This window comes from Podarcis erhardii (assembly GCF_964252035.2).
Source record: "Podarcis erhardii genome assembly, chromosome: 2".
Taxonomy (NCBI): Eukaryota; Metazoa; Chordata; class Lepidosauria; order Squamata; family Lacertidae; genus Podarcis; species Podarcis erhardii.
In genome coordinates, this window is record NC_138498.1 from 123,327,148 (window position 1) to 123,347,813 (window position 20,666).

A 20,666-nucleotide genomic window follows, 5' to 3' on the forward strand; every position below is an offset into this window, starting at 1 on the left:
CACTTCCTTCCTTTTATGAACAGACCCTGCCTCATTCAAGGTGCAGCGAAAGCTGTCGCCAGGGATACACCAAGGTAATTCATGAAGGCCAACCCTTTTGCTGCTACAGTTGCTCACGGTGCATGAAAGGGACAATCTCTGCTCTGGAAGGTAAGAGGGCAGACCTTGGAGCAGGCAAAGAAAAGGAATTTATATGTCGGTGCCAGTGTTCCTTAGAAACAGTTTCTACCCTGCAATGGTTCTAAGGGGGTTGCTCATGCGTAAGTTGCCGCCACTCTTGGCTTGGTTGCCTGGTTGAACCCTTTCTGTCTGGACAGCCCTTCACTTCATGGCTGTCTCAGTCGCTGGCAGAATCCGTCAGTGGGCATTTCTTAAACTTCTTCCAGCAAAAAAGTTCTTTGACGCCAAGTCTCCTCCTACTCTCCCTGCGCGGAAGTCTTCTGCGCAGGGAGGGTGTGGGCAGCGGAGTACCCGTGCTCTCCCCACTAGTCTCCGGTGAAGAGTCCTGGAGCCTTTTCTCCGATTCCCCCATCTGCCCCCCTTCTCTCCTGGTGTTATGCTGATTTCCTTCCCCAGCAGATGGGCTGCCTTTCTCCCTGCTGGGACCCTCTCTGGCATCCCTCTGGAGCCTTCCCTCCACCTCTGGCTCTGATGGCAGTTCCCTGACATACCCCAATGTGATTTTGGTTTTAAACACATTGTTGTTGGCTTTTTGCAGTATAGTAGCGCTGCAGAGAGCTTGCTGGGGAGACCATGCATTAAAAAGGGACTCAAAAATAACTTAAACAAGGTTTTAATTACAAAAACAAAAACTCCTTATACACTAAATACATCAACAACAAACCAGACCCAACCACCAACCCATCCCCCAGGGTAATGGGAGAGCTAGGTGCTGCTCCTTATATACTACACCCAATTGCTGACACAGCTTAATCAGTACAACTCAGCAGCACCTGCTATGTTTCACAGCTGTAAAGCTGGGTCTCGTTATTTTGCTCTGGCCCTTTCACTGGCCCCTTAAAGACATACACATCGGGTGGAACAATGATGAACCTTTACATTTAAAGAAACCATTCAACAGCTTCATGCCCTGTACAGTGGTACCTCAGGTTACAGACGCTTCAGGTTACAGACTCCGCTAACCCAGAAATAGTACCTCGGGTTAAGAACTTTGCTTCAGGGTGAGAACAGAAATTGCGAGGGAGCAGTGTGGCAGCAGTGGGAGGCACCATTAGCTAAAGTGGTGCTTCAGGTTAAGAAGAGTTTCAGGTTGGAATTGACCAAGAAAGATGTTAATCTATTTTTGTATGCCACAACTGCGGCTTGTATTTTGTTAGCTAAAAAGTGGAAAACTCAAGAATTACCAAGAGTAGAAGAATGGCAGATGAAGATGATGGATTTTATGGAGCTAGCCGTCCGCGACCAGAAGGAGGAGGAACACCACGAAGAATGGAAGAAATTTAATGATTATTTAGCTAAATTTGTTAAGCTAAAATAACTGGAAATAGCGTCCAGATACTTAATGGGCTTAGGATTGTATTTATGTTAAGTGATAAAATGATATGTTTAATACAAGAAGGAAAAGATTTAAAGATGTTAATGTTTAATTTAAAGGGTATTAAAATTGGGATTTGGAAAACCGTTATAAGGATATGCAATGAAATTCAACTAAGGGGAAACGAGGAAGTCGTTTTACAAAGTAAATAACTGTTATTTTCAATAAGGTTATGATTTATGTTATGTTTTTTTTTATGTTTTTGTTTGTCGTTGATATTGTAAAAACTAATAACATTTTTGAAAGAAAAAAAAGTTTCAGGTTAAGAATCAACCTCCAGAACTAATTAAGTTCTTAACCTAAGGTACCACTGTATGAGTTCTTTGATGGCGGGTGAGACCTGCCCTCTTTCTGAAGCTCTTCCCACATTCCAAGCATTGATATGGTTTCTCCCCTGTATGAATTCTTTCATGGGAAGTGAGACTGCTCCTCTGACTGAAGCTCTTCCCACATTCCAAGCACTGATAGGGTTTCTCCCCTGTATGAATTCTTCGGTGGGAAGTGAGATCCCCACTCACACGAAAACTCTTTCCACATTCCAAGTACTGATGGGATTTCTCCCCTGTATGGATTCTTTGATGGGAAGTGAGATTGCTGCTGTGACTGAAGCTCTTTCCACATTCCAAGCACTGATGGGGTTTCACCCCTGTATGAATTATTTGATGGGAAGTGAGACTCTGCCTGTGACTGAAGCTCTTTCCACATTCCAAGCACTGATAGGGTTTCACCCCTGTATGAATTATTTGATGGGAAGCGAGACTGCTGCTCTGACTGAAGTTCTTTCCACATTCTAAGCACTGATAGGGTTTCACACCTGTACAAATTATTTGATGGGAAATGAGATGGGTTCTCTGACTGAAGCTATTTCCACATTCCAAGCACTGGTAGGGTTTCACCCCTGTATGAATTCTTTGATGGGAAGCGAGACTGCTCCTCTGACTGAAGTGCTTTCCACAGTCCAAGCAGTGATGGGGTTTCACCCCTGTATGAATTCTTTGATGGGAAGCGAGACTGTCCTTCCGACTGAAGCTCTTCCCACTTTCTGAGCACTGATAGGGTTTCTCTCCAGTATGAATTCTTTGGTGCGAAGTGAGACCCCCACTCTGACGAAACCTCTTTCCACATTCCAAGCACTGATAGGGTTTCTCCCCTGTATGAATTATTTGATGGGACATGAGATGGATGCTCTGACTGAAGCTCTTTCCACATTCAAAGCACTGATAGGGTTTCTCTCCTGTATGAATTCTTTGGTGGGAAGTGAGATGGGTGCTGAGACTAAAGCTCTTCCCACATTCCAAGCACTGATAGGGTTTCTCTCCAGTATGAATTCTTTGATGGGAAGTGAGATTGTCCTTCCGACTGAAGCTCTTCCCACATTCCAAGCACTGATAGCATTTCTTCTCACTGTGAGTTCTTTGATGGGAACGGGAACTCTGACTGGAGCTCTCTCCATACTCCCAATTTTGATATGGCTTCTCCACTGTGTGGATTTTCTCATGGTCTCCCCCATTCTGCATTTCGAATTCATCACCACCTACAACAAAGACAGAAACTTATTAGATCCTCAGGAAGAAACGGAGCCCCCAATCATGGAACAATGCTAATGAGTATTTGTGAAAGAGGAAGAACAGAAGATGTGAGGTCTTTCTACAGAGGTCATGGCCTTTGTCAACCAGCATTCACAGACGTATTTTTGAGAAGCAGAGGTCCAGAAATTCTGGCTCTTTTCTAGGACGGATTTTTGTTGCCACAATCATGAAATCCACTCATCATAGGAGGAGAGGATTTCTTAAATTGTGGTGCCCAGAACTGGACACAATATTCTAGGTGTGGTCTGACCAAGGCTGAATAGTACTGCTCTATTTAGCCTCGGTTAGCAGACACATGGAATACTGTGTCCGGTTCTGGGCACCACAATTTAAGAAGAATATATGTGCAGAGAAGGGTGACCAAGATGATCAAGGGTCTGGAAACCAAACCTTATGCAGAACAGTTGAAGGAGTTGGGTATGTTTAGCCTGGAAAAGAGGAAACTGAGAGGAGATGTGATAGAGCACCTTCAAATGTCTAAAAGTCTGTCCCATGGAAGATGGAGCAAGCTTGGTTTCTCTTGCTCTGGAAGGTAGGATCAGATCCAATGGATTCAAGTTCCAAGGCAGGAGATTCTGAGTAAATGTCAGGAAGAACTTTCCAACAGTAAGAGATGTTTGACAGTGGAACGGACTCCCTCACCTCCTTCCTTGGAGTGTTGGACAGCCACCTGTCATGAATGAGTTAAGATTCTCCCATTGCAGGGGTTTGGACTAGATTACCATCCAGGCCCTTCCAACTCTACGATTCCCCAATTGCCTGTACAAACGAAGTCCACGAAGGATGGGAAAAAGTTTCAGTGATAAACAGAAATCCTACTAGAGAGGAAGAAATCTTCAGAAGGATGTTAGCATAGAAAATGATTGTTCAGATAGAAAACTCATCATAGGGACATCAGTGTAGATAGAAAAGATGCCGGACTTCCGGGTTAGTGCCATCGGCAATGGCGGAATTCCTCTGATTCAGAGGAACCCACTCCGCCAAAATCGGGTCTGGCCGCCGCGGCGAAGGCGGAGACCCTCTAAAAATCCCAGGCGGAGGAAGCCTGGGAACGTGGGATTTGGCTCACACCAGGAGCGCCCCCCCACTCACACGGAAACCCCTTTTTGGGGGTTCCGAAGTGACGTGGGGTGAGTGGCGTGGGGTCTCGAATCGACTGCTATTTTTGCGGAGTGAAGCCGCACAGCCGTTGTCGGAGAGCGCTGACTTCTTTTTGTGGACATTCGGATTTCAAACAACAACCCGTGAGTAGTACGGAAATTGGATTTTTAAAAATATTTTTAAATTCGGCACGATCGGGGAAGGTCCAAACAGGAAGTCCGCCTCCCCTTTCTGTAAATAATTTAAAGCAAAGAACCTGCCAACTAAGGTCGTGGAGAGATTTTTTCTCTCTTTTTTTTGTAAAGGACTTTAATTCTACGGATTGACACTATAAGAAATTCTATCTGGAAGCAGGGGAGCCTGCAGGAAAAGAATTAAATCTGGGAATTGATGTGCCCCCCCCCCCGGACCCGGGAGTGGTCCGTGAGAGCCCGTTGATGAAGTATAGAACAATTTGACAGCTGTCAAGCTAGCTGTCAAGACGCAAAAAAGAGGACTTTGTTTCCGTTGTCTACATTTGTTACAAGCTTGCTTTTGAAAAGAAGGATGGACTGTTACAATTTAACGGGACTTTTGGATCTGTGCTGAAAGGAGTAAAAAGAAACTTAAATTCCCCTAGAGGGAGCTTTGGGATATTGCAGAGAATGGCTGTTGGAAAGAAAATCCAGTCTGAACTGAATAGGACATTCTTTCTCTTGGGAAAGTTGCAAGGTCAAATTGGTGTTTTGACTACAAATGTTACAACTTTGGACACAAGAGTGAGTGCCATCATTGAACTTGATAAGAACTCGGCACAGGAATTTTATTCAACTGAACAAACAGGGAAATTTGAGAAGGAGAATTATGTTGTCTCTGAAGAGAAGAAAGGGGGAGCCGTAACCCTGCAGATGCAAAAGGAGAGCTGCAATTTGAGGCCTGACATGATGGCAACAAGGGGAAATAAATTTTTGAAGATGGAAGCTTGGCCTGAATTGGAAAGTGAAAGATGGAGAGATCTCCTTACGTGGAGATCAGATGACCCTAGGATTATAAATTTGATTCAGTTGGAAGTTGGAGCTTTGGGGACATTTGGATCTGAAGGGAGAATGAAACAAGATTTGGAATACCCCATAGGCCTTACTTTTAAGTACAGAGGTTTGGCTGGAAGGAATGTGGATGCTGCTGGGTTGGAGCTTCCCCGAGATTTGGCTTTCAATACTAAGGACTATCAAAAAGACTGGCAGAGGGGACATGAGAGAGACTTAAGAGCCTCGGATGTAAGATCTCCGGATTAATGGCTTTTTGAGATTGATGGACTTATGTTGGGGACTGAAACCGGGAAGGGGGTATGGGTGGAATGGAAATTGGGGACTCAAAGGGTATACAATATAATTTGCTTTTTTGTTTTTTATGAGAGTTGGGAAATTCGTGGAAGGGAATCTTTTTCGACCTTAGAGAAACGTCTCAAGAATAAGTATTGATATATAGGTTTGAATGAGAGTTAAGATTGTGTAAAGTAAAAGCGGTTTTTAAAATAAATTCAATTACTTAAATGAAAATAAGGTTGGAAGGATTTGCAGAAATAACGATTTGAACTAGAATACAAAAATGGGAGGTGTGAGGAGGTCAAGGAAATAAGTAAAGGAAGAAAGTTTTGCAAAGGTTTAATCTGTTTTTCTTTTCTTTTTTTCAAGTGAGTGTATTTTCTTTTTTGTTGTATTTTTTTGTTGTATTTTGTATTTTTCTTTTTTTCTTTCTGTAACTCTTAAACTTTGAATAAATATTATTAAAAATAAATAAATAAAACAGACTTTGATGAAAAGGAAAAAAAGAAAAAAAAAGAAAAGATGCCTTACTTATACATCGTTAATAATAATAATAATAATAATAATAATAATAATAATTTATTTATACCCCGCCCATCTGGCTGAGTTTCGCCAGCCACTCTGGGCGGCTTCCAATCGAGTGTTAAAAACAATACAGCGTTAAATATTAAAAACTTTCCTAAACAGGGCTGCCTTCAGATGTCTTTTAAAGATAAGATAGCTGCTTATTTCCTTCACATCTGAAGGGAGGGCGTTCCACACGGCGGGCGCCACTACCGAGAAGGCCCTCTGTCTGGTTCCAGCAGTGGCTCCCTGTCTGTGGAATGCTCTTGCCAGGGAAGTTTGCCTGGCGCCTTCATTATACACCGGGCAAAAACCTTCCTCTTTAACCAGGCCTTTGGTTGACCTGACTGACATCCGATACCATTTTAAAATGTGGCTCCTTTCGGGGGGTGAGTGTTATTGGGTTGTTGATTTTATTCTGGTTATATATGTTCTGATCTTCTCTGTGAACTGAAATAATATATTGGTCCTGACCCCAACGAAGGTGCATTGCTATTTACAATCCAAGCTGACCTTTCCACCATAGGCTGGCCCACGTCAAAACAGGGCAGCTGCTTCTCTGTGTTCTTGCAAACATGTTTTCTCCAGCTCTGCATCTGCTCCTCAAGCCACAGAGAGACTCCAGAAGGTTGCTAGGGCGATGCTTCCCTGCTTCATAAATATTCTTATTTTTCTACAGCAATTTCTCCAGAAATTCATAATTTCTTGCCCTGAGTCTGAAAAGTTTGGTGCCTACATCACAAATGAAAAGTGGCTGTGCTCTTCCTTCTTTCCCTCCTGCTTTTAGGACACCCCAAATGGGGTAGTTTTAAAAGTCACCACAAACATATTTTTGAGGGTGGCAGGTTGTGCACAACCATCTCATCCCCCTGCAATCCCAAGGGATGTGTTAGAGCCCCCCAACCTTCCAGGTGCCCCTGAAATCCTATTTTGGTTTAAGAGAGGGATGAACCTAATATTGTTTTCAGGGTGGGTTGCTTGAACCCCCTATGTGAATTGTCCCCCTGACATATGTGGCCTCTTCAGCCCCCATTTTGGATTAAGGGCCCAATGAACCTGAACGTTTTGCTTGGGATGGGCTGTGAGCACTCAACACAACCAACTCATCAATTCTTTTCTTTTAATAGTTTTTATTTGATTTTGCAAGTATAAGATTATAACAATACAACCCGACATATCTATATTTAAAGATCTCTCCAAATCTTTGGACTTCTCACCTTCCCCTCCATGGGTTTTCAACTGCATAGTGTTCAATAGTCCATATTTTACATCACTCCGTTTCCTCCATAGCAATTGCTACATTACAAGTGTTATTGCAATCCTGCTAATGTTTTCATCTGCTTACAGTGGTCATCAACTCATCAGTTCTGATCAGGAGGAATGGGTTTTGATTTCCCCCAATCTTCCACATGCTCCATGAAACTCCTCCCTTTTTTAAAATTAAGGGCCCAGTGGAGCTAAACATTTTTATGGGTTTCATGCAAACTCTCTATAAGCGTGGTCTGTTGCATGTCCCCACAGCCATCTATGGGTCCCAGAAACACAAGGGTCCTGAACACAAGGACCATAAAGTTCCCGCACCATTTTGATTGCGCAACACACCCTGATTGCTTCTTGGTGTCTGGAGTATGGATGGCTCCCGCCTCCTGTGATTCTCCAATAGAGTTTGTGGAAATTCCAGGCAGCTGTAAAAGTTCTAAACAGTTCTATAAAGTTTATAAAAGTGAAATCTTAGTCTGCTTCAACAGAAGTATAGTGTCCAGATCAAGGGACGTAATAGTCCCACTCTATTCTGCCTTGGTCAGACCACACCTGGAATACCGTATTCAGTTCTGGGCACCATAAATTAAGGAAGATATTGATGAGTTTGCAGGCATGGGATGGAGAGTGACCAAGATGACCAAGGGCCAGGGAGGAATGGGGGAGACCCCCTCTCCATCCTGACCCTCCCAGGGAGGAGGAAGAGGAAGAAGACAGTATAGATTTACAACAGGGGTTTGAGGGAAGTCACAGCTCAGAGGCAGATGAGGGGGAAAGTTGGGAAATCATGAGAGAGCCAGAGCAACATCTGGCTGAAAATGTCATTAGAAACCATTCTAGACCCACCATGTCCCAGAACCCGGCAAGCCTTGAAAGTAGGAGAGCAAAGAGCTCAAAGACAGAGGGCACTTAGCAGCACCAGCAGAGGAGGTGATGATGAATGAGGAAGTGAGAGAGCCGGGGGCTGGAGATTCACTTGGAGAAATAACAGGAGTGACAGTGGACATCCTTGTTCTGTTCCACGACTAATTACAAAATGTTGGTAATGTGAATTCCCTGTGATCTATGTGATCTATATCTTCCAAAGTATTAACAAATTTTCAGCCAAATCCAAATTTCATAACTACTTCCATTAAGTTGGATGGTTCTACATGATCAAATAAGGGTAATGATTATTTAAATTGAAACATCATTTTTCAAGAACATCACTTCTCTATCTTCTTGAAAAATAATATTTTAAGAATCAGATGCTATCTTTAGCTTTTGCTGTTAGGTGCTCCTTTGTGTTCAGATCAGGTCTCAACAAAATAATGTAGCATTTGGGAATGAAGATGCAGCCCAGGAGCCCAGCACTGGAGGCCAAGATGGAGAAAACCTGCACGGCTACCATGTATTTCCCTTTGGTGCTCAGGTAGGTGGGCACAAAGGACACCCAAACACTGCAGAAGACCAGCATGCTGAAGGTGATCAGCTTGGCTTCATTGAAGGCTCCAGGCAGCTTCCTGGCTAGGAAAGCTACCGTGAAGCAGATGGCCGCCAGGAAGCCCATGTAGCCGAGGACACCATAGAACATGGCCACAGACCCTTCGTTGCATTGCAGGATGATCTCCCCAGGCTGGGAGTGCATGTCAGAGTCTGGGAATGGTGGCGAGATCCCCAGCCAGATCATGCAGATGACAACTTGGACACAGGAACAGGAAATGACAATGGAGTTGGCCAGACTCTTCCCCAGCCATCTCCTCACTGAGTTCCCTGGCTTGGTGGCCAGGAAGGCCAGCACCACAGTGATGGTTTTTGCCAACAAAGAAGAAACAGCAACAGAGAAGATGATGCTGAAGGCTGTTTGTCGGAGAAGGCAGGCCCCTTTCCTTGGCCTCCCAATGAACAGGAAGGAGGACAAAAAGGAAAGCAGGAGGGAGACGAGGAGGATGTAGGAGAGATCCCGGTTGTTGGCTTTGACTATGGGAGTTTCGCTGTACTTAATAAAGATTCCTAAAACAAAGCTTGTGGCTAAGGACCCCAGTAGGGCAAGGGAAAGTAGGACAACCCCCAGAGATTCTTCATAGGCTAGGAAGGTGATATGCTTGAACACACATTGATCTCGGTTCATGTTTGGATGCTGGTTTTCTGGGCATTTTTTGCAATGGTCTGCATCTGAGAGAGAGAGAGAGAGAGAGAGAGAGAGAGAGAGAGAGAGTAATGTCTACTACTCTGGATTCAGCCAAGCCCTGAGCAATATCCAGCCTCTTGGGAGAGATTCAGTTGTAGACCAAGTCAGTCTGGGACAGCCACAGATCACTTATAGGTATTTAATTAGGTTTTTTCTAAACATCAGCTCTACCCCGAAGAAATTTGGGACAAATTCCAGGGCTGAAGATCCCTTGCTTTGCCTCTGGCAGGTTGGGCTGCTTGGAGCCCCCTATACCAGGGCCAAAAGGAGGATCAGGGGTCTGTGCAGAAGTCTAATATCTACCCTAGGTCCATAACAATCTCCCTCCTTAAGGACCCCGGGACAGTTAAGTCTAGTCAAAGGCAACTATGGGGTGCAGCGTTCATCTTGCTTCAGGCCAAGGGAGCTGGTGTTTGTCCACAGACAGCTTTCTGGGTCATGTGGCCAGCATGACTAAACCGCTTCTGGTGCAAAGGGGCACCATGACGAATGCCAGAGCGCATGGAAACACCGTTTATCTTCCCGCTGCAGTGACACCTATCCATCTACTTGCACTGGTGTGCTTTCGAACTGCTAGGATGGAAGAAGCTCAGAGAGAAACGGGACCTCAGCCCATCGCGTAGTTTCAAACTGCTGCCCTTCCGATCAGCAAGACCAAGAGGCTTTGTGGTTTAGACCTCCCTCCTTCACATTTGATCATATTTATATATATATGATGTTGTTGATGATGATGATGATACATTTTAGAACAATATCGTAAACTATAATCATAAAAAGAGATTGATGATGATGATGATTTGAACCACCCAGTTCTCTCCCACACATGAAGCATACCAGCCTTGTCCTGCCCAGTGGCGTAGCGTGGGTTGTCAGCACCCGGGGCAAGGCAAGTAATTTGCGCCCCCTAACCCATGGATTTGCGCCCCCAACCCGTGGATTTGCGCCCCCTAACCCGTGGATTTGCCCTAACCCCAGATGTTGCGCCCGGTGCGGCCGGCCCCCCCTGCACCCCCCACGCTACGCCACTGGTCCTGCCCAGAATTGGTTTTGAGAGATTTCTGACGGAACCCTTCTCTCTTCCCCAAGGCCAGACTTTCCCTTGGAATCGCCCACCTTCCTGAGTGGAGATGGTCCCTTCTGCACAGGGAAGACATTCATAACAGCAAAGAGGCTTCCCTTCCTGAATCACCTTGACGGATCCAGGGCAACAGCTTTCCACACACCTGGAAGTAGGAAGGGTCTAGGCACAAAGACGAAGAGCGTCAGTGAGAATTGTTCTTTGAGGCATAGTATGTTGTCATCTGCTGTAGCATCTAGACTATAGCTTGAAACTCAGCATTCCCCATCACTTTCCAAGGAACCCCCCTTTCCCCATTCACACAGTTTAGCAGGAAGCCTTCTTTGGCACCCAGCTGAGCAGAGGAGCTGTAGGAACTATCTGGAACAACAGCCCAGTGCTGGAGTTGACAGGCAACTGAGGGCAGCAGCCCACAGAACAGGGAGCACTTATTAGAGCTCATAGAAAAGACAGCAAAATGACAGGCATCATTCCCACTCCCCGTCACCTGATTGAGCCACTTGGGCCACACAATGGCCTCCTGGTCGATGGTGCACTTCAGGTCTGGGGATCCCTGTCTGTCGATACTCCCAAACTTCACTCTGAGGACGGATTTATTGGGGAACACCACCCAGTTCACAATGTCCAAGTCGGCTGCCAGCTCCCCGTTCTCATCCAAATACACTCTGTCCATGGAAGAATTGTAGAACTGGGTGCTTCCTAGGAAAGGGTGAAGCTGGAACAGAAGCAAAGATGAGAGCATTTAGAATAAAGGGAAGCATAGGCCCCTGTTTTGCTAGCCCAGAAATGGAAAGTCAGCGAGGTCCCAGCTAAAGAGGATTGGCAGCTTACGTGGACAGAATATGGAGAACGTGCAGATTTAACATACAGAATAAGAGAGCAAGAAGAACATACCTTGAAAGAAGAGTGGAAAGCATTTATTGAATATATGGAAAAAGCAGTATACAGCTGAAAATGGTGGCAGCATTAAGATAAACTCAACCACATAAATAATGTTTGATGGATGTAAAAGTAGAAAACTGATTTGAATGGTTATAGCAAAATATACAGGGATGTATAAATGAACCATGGAAAGAGAAGAAGGGAAGTCATCGGACATTTCAGAGTTTGTAAAATGTTTATTTGGAATTGTTAGATTGAAAATTTAATAAAAATGATCTAATAATAATAATAATGGAAGCATACTGACAATTCACTTCCCCTTTGCTTAGGGCTGGTTGCAGACTCAAATAGTAATGGAGAGATCTTGTCACTTTTGGTTCATACTGTTTTCTCTCTCACACACAAACCCCAATATTAAATTCAGTTCTCCACATTTCTGAAGCATTTTTTAAATAATAATAATAGAAACTCATCAGAATTCTTCAGCATTTCTGTGTCATTTTCTCCTAGTAAGCATGGATTTTGAAGGATGCTGCCCCCTTGGATTCTTTCAGAAAGAGTGAATTAGGTTCGTTTTTCCTTTCAAGGCAAACTGAATGAAATCTCTAATATGGGCTTCAGCAGGGAAAGGCAGGAGCTTGGTGGAGGGAGCAGAGCCAGAGCAGAGTCAAGCGGGTGTCAAAGGAATAGAGATTAGAGACAGCCTGGTCAATGTCATCTCCCCTGCCAAAAATAATTCCAACTTGCGGGGAAAGGAGAATTGGACACATGATGGGAGCAGTTGCTCGGGGGGCTGTGCAATGAGGCAAGAATAAGAATAGCAAAAAGAAATGAAAAAAGTATATGTATTAAGGAAGGTTTAAAATGGAAAATGGCTAATGTGTTTTGCAAACTTTGGGTTATTTCCATAGTAGTTTTTTTTCTAAAGGGCTCTGGTCTCTTCCTGAGATTAAGATTAACTAACTGGTTGCTGTTCTCTGCTAGCTAACATGTGAGTGTTGTAACCTTAGATCATGTGATGAAGGTATTGGATTGCAATATCTCCTTTTTGAAGGGAGTTGCCTTTTTGTCTTTGGCTCCAAAACTCAATAGAGTCAATATGTAAAGGAAGCTCTCCAGAAGGTAAAGCAAACAGCCTGGAGGCTGAAAGGCAGGAGAAAGAGAGAGATGGAGAGAGAGAGAGAGAGAGAGAGAGAGAGAGAGAGAGAGAGAGATGATAGATAGATAGATAGATAGATAGATAGATAGATAGATAGATAGATAGATAGATGATAGATAGATAGATAGATAGATAGATAGATAGATAGAGATCCCGAACCTGTGCTGGACAGAATGATGTTCTCATAAAGAGTTCTGCGAGTAAAGAGTGAATAATATTTCTATGCGCCTGGACAATAATTCATTTCCAAAGGAAATGAATGCTTCCAGTTCTTATGCTTCCAATCGTTTCAAACTGCACAATATTCAATATCTGCAACACTACAATTGATTGTCATGCTCAGTTGGGATGTCTATGAAGGGAAAGAAAATACCTGCCATGGCTGTAGCCTTTGAAGTCCCATTCTCTCAGTTCCCCTCTGCTTAGATCTAGATGAATATGCAGCATTTAAGGCACGAGCCACGGCTTGCAGAGTGTTGTAGATCCTGTAGCTGTCTAGAGAGAGGATTCTTTCCAGATCATCTTGGGGAAGCCTCTCCAGTTTCTCTCTCTCTCTGCATCTTGTCCGGCCTTTCACTGAGAATGCATGCTTTGAATAGGAGCAATTAAAAGCATCCTCCCAAAACTTCTTAATACCAGAGAAAAAGGGTGGAAAATCAACGTATTTTGCCCCTTTACTTGTCTCAGTGAAGAAGGAAAATATACCATGGATGTGTTGGAAAGATATGTCATTATACATCAGCTCCAGGGCGACATCCCACAAAACTGTTGTGATGAAGATTTTCCCAACAATGGATTTCATCAGTATGTCAAAAAACTGTTGTATAATGAGTAGTCCATCTAAGAAATAAGTCATTTCCCCATAGTAAACAAATACACGCACTTGCCTCCACTTGCGGAATGGAAGACGAGGAATGTATACTCCATTTGTATTCAGTCCTGGGATGCTTTGTGAGATGACAACACAGACACCGCTCTTGATGAGCACGGGTGTCAAGCTCTTCAGGAACCTCTCTCCATTGTTGGTGTCTGGTGCAAGGAGGCCAATCAAGGTCCATCGGAAGTGCTGGAGCAGCTTGACAATCCCTGGGTACAGGGCTTCTTCTTTGGGGACCATCCGGTAGAAAAAAGGGAAATGCCTCTTATCATTCAGAACATGAGAGACAAAAGCATAAGTGACCTGGGAAGAGAAGGAAGATTTGTATCTTGTTTGATTTCAGATCAAAGCCTAAATATTTCTAAGCCCAACATGAGATTGGGAAGGTCTTAGGAAGGAGGAAGGTCTATTGCAAGGACCCTTTGGTGGGAACAGTGATTTCCTTGAAGGTTGTGGCAGCCGTAAAGAAGGCAAATTTGATGCTAGGGATCAACAGGAGGGTAGTTGAAAATAAGACTGCCAGTATCATAATGCTATTATACCTCCCTCCATTCCTACCTGTGGGATTTTATAGATGCCCAACACGTTTGAAATCTGGATGGAGTTTTGAGAGTCGGACCCTTCGAGAACAGCCAGTAAGTTAGTCTGTTTACCACAGCTGTAGTTTGGAAAGTTCAGCTGCGCAATTGACAACATGTCTAGCAAAGCATCATAGGTCACCCTTCCATCAAAAAAGTTCTCATGGATGCTGTAGCCCAGGGTGATGTTGGGTAACAGCTTTTGATTCTGGTTGATCTCTTGAATGGCATACAAGAAGGAGATGAGCTGCCAGTACTTTGTGGGTCCTTTCCTGGGGGGAGAAATTATATACATGCCAGTACTGACCAAGTAATATTTCTGTTCTACCTCTAATATTCAGCTCTATCTCTCTTTCAAATCAGAACCAGTGAAGGCAGTGAAGGTCCTGTGTGAGTGTCTGGAGGCGGTTGGAGGATGGATGGTGGCTAACAGATTGAGGTTGAATCCTGACAAGACAGAAGCACTGTTTAGGGGGAACAAGAGGCAGGCAGGTGTGGAGTAACTGTGCCCCTGAAGGACCCGGTGCACAGCCTAGGAGACATTTTGGACTCACAGCTGTCCATGGAGGCGCAGGTCAATTCTGTGTCCAAGGCAGCTGCTTACCAGCTCCATCTGGTACGCAGGCTGAGACCCTACCCGCCCGCAGACTGTCTCGCCAGAGTGGTGCATGCTTTAGTTATCTCTCACTTGGATTACTGCAATGCGCTCTATGTGGGGCTACCTTTGAAGGTGACCAGTAAACTACAACTAATCCAGAATGCAGCAGCTAGACTGGTGACTGGGAGCGGCCGCCGAGACCACATAACACCGGTCTTGAAAGATCTACATTGTCTCCCAGTACGTTTCCAAGCTCAGTTCAAAGTGTTGGTGCTGACGTTTAAAGCCCTAAACGGCCTTGGTCCAGTATACCTGAAAGAGTGTCTCCACCCCCATCGTTCAGCCCGGACACTGAGGTCCAGCGCCGAGGGCCTTCTGGCAGTTCCCTCACTTCAAGATGCCAAGTTGCAGGGAACAAGGCAGAGGGCCTTCTCGGTAGTGGCACCCACCTTCCCACCAGGTGTAAAAGAGAAGAACAACTTCCAGACTTTTAGAAGCAGGCAGCCATGTTTAGGGAAGCTTTTAATGTTTAACAGACCACTGTATTTTAATATTTTGTTGGAAGCTGCCCAGAGTGGCTGGGAAAACCCAGCCAGATGAGTGCGGTATAACATTCTTCTTCTTCTTCTTCTTCTTCTTCTTCTTCTTCTTCTTCTTCTTCTTCTTCTTCTTCTTCTTCTTCTTTTAATTTTAATTAAAAGGGATCTAAGACAGTGATTAAAAGATCCAGAAAGCACTATCATAATTCCGCTTTGAGAAAGTAGATTTTCCCCCATGTATATTAAACCTAAGACAAAAAGACACCCTTCTCCTACCATCATTTTTCAGAAAAATCCTGCAGAATCAGCCCAAAGGATCTGTTCCAGCATTTTCAAGGCGGCCAACCAGATGCACATGGAAAACTGAGAAGCACAAGAACTCTTCCCCTACTTGAGATTCTCAGTTACTGGTACCCAGAGGCATAGTGCCTGCGACAGTGAATATAGAACATAGCCATTGTGACTGGTAGCCGCTGAGAGCCTAATCGCCCCCAAATTTATCTGCCATAGGGGTCTTCTTATGTTCTTAAAGGCAGGTACCAGATAATGAGAAAGGCCCCAGAAAGTAACTGGAGATGAGTTGGATCTCATGGAAATGGTAGCAAGTGGAACACCAGGAACTTCCATCCCCACAAAGCGTCTTACCAATAAAAGCTGGTGGAAGGACATTGGCTAAAGATATGAGGATGAAACACAGTGTTTGTGGCAGAGATGACCCCACTGATGAGGTGGTCTCCTGGCCTGAAATAATTAGGTGAATCTATCTCATCCCTTTCCAAAGACAAGAGGCATTTTGTCTTCAGTTTCCCACAGTCCCCATAAGGCAGTAGAAGTAGCAGAATGAGGACCATCTTTTTCCTCCCAGGAACGAGCACCTCCCTTACAAAGAATTACAAGTCTTTTCTTTTGGTCCTTGCAAGATGCAGTAACTTTCTTCTCACTAACGGAGCCCTACAGAGGGGTCACATCTGAAGTGGAGAGAAGTCAAGCCAACCTCATTCTGGTGCAGTTATCATCTGTCCTAAATCTCAGCCCCCCCCCCCAAGTTTTGGGTGGCTCAGGAGGCATATATCTGCCAGACATTTCTGCCTCAGATCCATAACATCACGTTTAGTGGACTCAAATGTGATCTTTGGAAGCAAAAAAACAACACACACTATCATTTTGATAATTATATGGAGAAGAAGTACCACCTCTGCAAGTTCCTAGACACTTTATGCAGCTTCACCTGCAACTGCAGGGCTGAAGAAAAACATGTTTGCGAAAACTCCAAGATCTGCCTCCAAACTGTGAGATGCAAATGCCAAAGATTGGTGGAAAAAGAGTTAGAAGTTACCTGAACTATCCTACGTGAACTCTGGCAGAATCCCCCCCCCGCCCATGATGCTAACACAGGATAGGGCTATTCTGATGAATTTGAGAGGTGAACAAGGGAACTGAAATGGCACGTAAAGACAGAGACTATTCAGTAGATTTTTTTTGTAGGTTTCTTGTTTTGTTTTTGTTCTTGTTTTTATTATATACTTTTTGGTCTTATCATGTATTTTTATGCTGTGAACCACCTTAAGATCATTGAGGGAAGGGCAGTGTAAAAATTTAATAAAGAAACAGACAAAGCAACACTTGGAATTCCAAAAAAAGCATTCAACAAGGTGCCTCCTAGGTAAGCTTAGTAGTCATGGAATAAGAGAAGAGGTCTTCTGGTGGCATCAGGAATGGAAGTTGCAGGAAGCAGAAAACAGGTTTAAATGGATAGTCCTTCAAATGGGGGTGTGTGTGTGGTGCCAGATGTTCTTGACCAAAATCTCGCAAGGACATTCTGGCTACATCATTTGGTACCAACTAGAGATTCTGCACCAGACCCAAGGGCAGCCCCAGAAAGAGTGCATTGCAGTAGTCCAGCTCCATGTTTTCCAGTGCTCCAGTGGTCAGGCTATTCCTGGTCACAAACAGCCCACTCCAAGACAGGTGCACTGTGGTTTAACCGTAATTGCAAACAAGCCAAACAACATCTTTGTGCTATTTATAATGATTACAAATCCTCAGGGGCGACTATGCTTCCCAAGGAGTACTATCAGGCAAAATCAGCTTACAAATATGTGCAAAAAAAGGCCAAACAGGAATGGCAACTGAACTGCTGGCATGCACTTATAGCTGCCTCAAATACCCGTAATTCCCGAAAATTCTGGCTGCTGGTTAACAGAAAATCTAAAAGTTACCCACTAACCGTTATTCCTGCCCCAGTTTGGGAATCATTTCTAAGGAACTATTTTGCCTTACCAGACCTTAATATTAATAAAATCGATGGATTCTATGAGCAGCTCCCTCTTTGGCCACCCACTGACCCGGAAGAAATCCACGGACTCATTTCCAATCTCAAAGTTGGAAAAGCCCCCGGTCCCGACCTAGTCCCGGTGGAAGCTATAAAACTTCATGCACACTGGTGGGCGAAAATCCTGGCCGTTACTTTTGATGCCGTAAACAACAGTGGGAAGGTCCCAAGAATATGGAAGGATGCGATTATTATTCCAATTCATAAAAAGGGCTCAACAGATGACCCGGGAAATTACAGGAATATCAGTTTATTGTCAATAATTGGGAAAATATATGCACGGTTCTTGTTAACTAAGCTTACTAAGTGGGCCGAAGAGAACAACCTGATTGGGCCTGAACAGGCTGGTTTTAGACCGAATCAGTCAGCGGTTGATCATGTCTTAGTTTTATACCACCTTGCCCGGAAATATTCCGCCCCAAATAGAGGCCAACTTTGTGCAGCCTTTATTGATTTAAAGGCCGCTTTTGACAGCATCCCCAGGGGATTACTTTGGGGAAAATTAGCACGATGGGGAATAGACAAAAGACTTTCGTGGCTAATAACTAAATTGCATGACGGATCAGCCGCAAGGGTGAGAATCACTCCGGCCGGCGACCTCTTAAATTCAGTAACCATCAATAGAGGTGTCCGTCAAGGATGTATCCTTGCTCCGACCCTTTTTAATCTATTTATAAGTGATATGAGGGCGCCTCTGATAGATTCTCAAGAAACGATCCATGCCCCCCGCCTTGCCCAATATCGTTGCCCCCTTCTACTCTACGCAGACGACGCAGTGATCCTATCTTTCTCAAGAGTAGGCCTTAGGAGGGCACTGAAAATTTTTGATGCTTATTGCAAATCAAATTTTCTTACAATTAATCATGCCAAGTCCAAAGTTCTAATTTTCACCAAGAGTCGAAAAACCTATAATTGGAGAATAGACGGAAAAGCCATTGACCAAGTCTTTAAATTTCAGTACTTGGGAGTCCTTCTCCAACACAACATGGGCTGGAAGGTCCATCTGGCATATGTATTAAATAGAGCTAAAGCCCTTTCCTTTGCGCTACTGCGTTTTTTCTTTTCAGATGGGGCTTTCCATATTCCATCAGTGTTAAAAGTTTTCAAGGCAAAGGTGATTGCAACAATAGCATATGCAATCCCAATATGGGGGTCCTTTGTTAATCTAACCCAATTGGAGGTAATCCAAAACCAGCTGCTAAGAAGGTTGCTAAAATTACCCAGGTGTGTAGGCAATACTGCTATACGTCTCGAACTAAATGTTACATCTCTAGAAACCACATTATGGAAATGCATCCTCTGTTACTGGCTGGCATTATGGCATAAACTTCCAAATCTCCACTTGATACAGTGTCTCTGGAGAGATGACTTCCCTAGCCCTTGGGCAAAAATAATACATGGGAAACTTGTGTCCTTAGGACTATCTCCATCTGAACTACTAAAATTGGATTTAATTTCTGCCAAGAGAATTATAACTCACAAATTAGAGGAGATGGATTTACAATTTAATATTGCGACAGGTGGTGGCACCTGTTCGCCGATAAACCTTGGCTTAACACCACCAACAAAGCTTCCATCTTATTTAACTACCTTATCTGTGGTGATGCACAGGTACGCCTTTATAAAGGCTAGATTCAATGTTTTCCCATCAAATGTGTTGGGTAACAGACTCTCCAACGGACAGATCTCACTCCTCTGTGACTGTAAAAGTGGATCTACAGAATCGTTATATCATATAATCTTCTGTTGTCCTATACATTCGGCTTCACGGTCCAAGTTTTTGGCCCCATATTTATCAAGAATAGCTGACAGACCTCAGGAAGCCCAAATAATATACTTATTAAACGACGAAGACTCAAGTAGATCCCTTGCAGTCGCTAGATACCTGATAAATGTCTTATTTCATAAGAGGAGAAATGGATCACTGTATGACTCTGACAGCTTAGCCAAACTTAAGAACCATCAATAAGTGCCAGAACTAAGACGCATATCCCCCAAAAGCTGAGGGATTTGAATTGCGGTTGACATAGAGGGAGCTTATTGTGTATAGTTTACTTAATTGAAGTAAAATTGGTTTTATAGGGGTGTTTTAACTTGGAACTGTTTAAATTGTATTGTTTATGGATAAATTTTGATGTATTGTTTTTAGATATGGGCCAATGGCTGTAATAAACCAATCAATCAGCCATAGAGGACACGTGGGTCTCTAGTGACAAAGGTGTATCCAAGAGTACCCCCAAACTATGCACTTGCTCCGCCCTCCATAATACACTCTGCCCTCCATAATACACTCCCTTCTTACTACATTCAGTGGAAACATTCGAGCCATCTCCTCACTGAGTTCTTGGCTAGTTTAGATGTATTCAAGTCTCCAGGGCCAGATGAACTGCATCCAAGAGTATTAAAAGAACTGGCAGATGTGATCTCAGAACCACTGGCAGTCATCTTTGAGAATTCCTGGAGAACAGGCGAAGTCCCGGCAGACTGGAGGAGGGCAAATGTTGTCCCTATTTTCAAAAAGGGGGAAAGTGAGGACCCAAATAATTACCGCCCAGTCAGTCTGACATCAATACCAGGGAAGATTCTGGAGCAGATCATTAAGCAAACAGTCTGTGAGCACCTAGAAAGGAATGCTGTGATCACCAATAGTCAGCATGGATTTCTGAAAAATAAGTCATGTCAGACTAACCTGATCTCATTTTTTGACAGAATTACAAGCCTGGTAGATGAAGGGAACGCAGTGGATGTAGCCTACATTGATTTCAGCAAGGCATTTGACAAGGTGCCCCATGATATTCGTGTAAAGAAGCTGGTAAAATGCGGTCTTGACTCAGTGGATTTGTAACTGGCTGACTGACCGAACCCAAAGGGTGCTCATCAATGGTTCCTCTTCATCCTGGAGAAGAGTGACTAGTGGGGTGCCACAGGACACCAAACTGGGAGGGGATGCTAACACCCCAGAGGACACGGCCTTGACAGATTAGAGATCTGGGCCAAAACAAACAAGATGAATTTTAACAGGGAGAAATGTAAAGTATTGCACTTGGGCAAAAAAAAATGAGAGGCACAAATACAAGATG

At 44.0% G+C, this 20,666-nt stretch overlaps 3 protein-coding genes across 3 annotated transcripts in view; 1 reads left to right on the top strand and 2 right to left on the bottom strand.

The window, feature by feature from the left end:
• Positions 1-680: 680 nt before the first annotated feature.
• LOC309336979 (uncharacterized protein) overlaps positions 681-20,666 on the top strand; it is a 115,437-nt gene continuing 95,451 nt past the window's right edge. Inside the window, exon 1 of the mRNA XM_081853554.1 lies at positions 681-1,092. The gene's annotated coding sequence lies outside the window, so the exon portion shown is untranslated. The remainder of the gene's footprint in view (positions 1,093-20,666) is intronic.
• Positions 1,087-20,666, bottom strand: part of LOC309336889 (uncharacterized protein) — a 51,456-nt gene continuing 31,876 nt past the window's right edge. The window contains exon 3 of the mRNA XM_081853368.1: positions 1,087-3,089. Coding sequence (XP_081709494.1) covers positions 1,855-3,089 — 1,235 coding nt within the window. The 3' untranslated portion in view covers positions 1,087-1,854. The remainder of the gene's footprint in view (positions 3,090-20,666) is intronic.
• Positions 8,220-14,574, bottom strand: LOC309336685 (vomeronasal type-2 receptor 26-like). The gene is made up of 4 exons (XM_081852850.1): positions 13,036-14,574; positions 11,109-11,336; positions 10,657-10,783; positions 8,220-9,527 (listed from the first exon to the last, which is right to left on the bottom strand). The coding sequence occupies exons 1-4, from the start codon at positions 13,777-13,779 to the stop codon at positions 8,617-8,619; spliced, it is 2,010 nt and encodes a 669-aa protein (XP_081708976.1). The 5' UTR covers positions 13,780-14,574; the 3' UTR covers positions 8,220-8,616.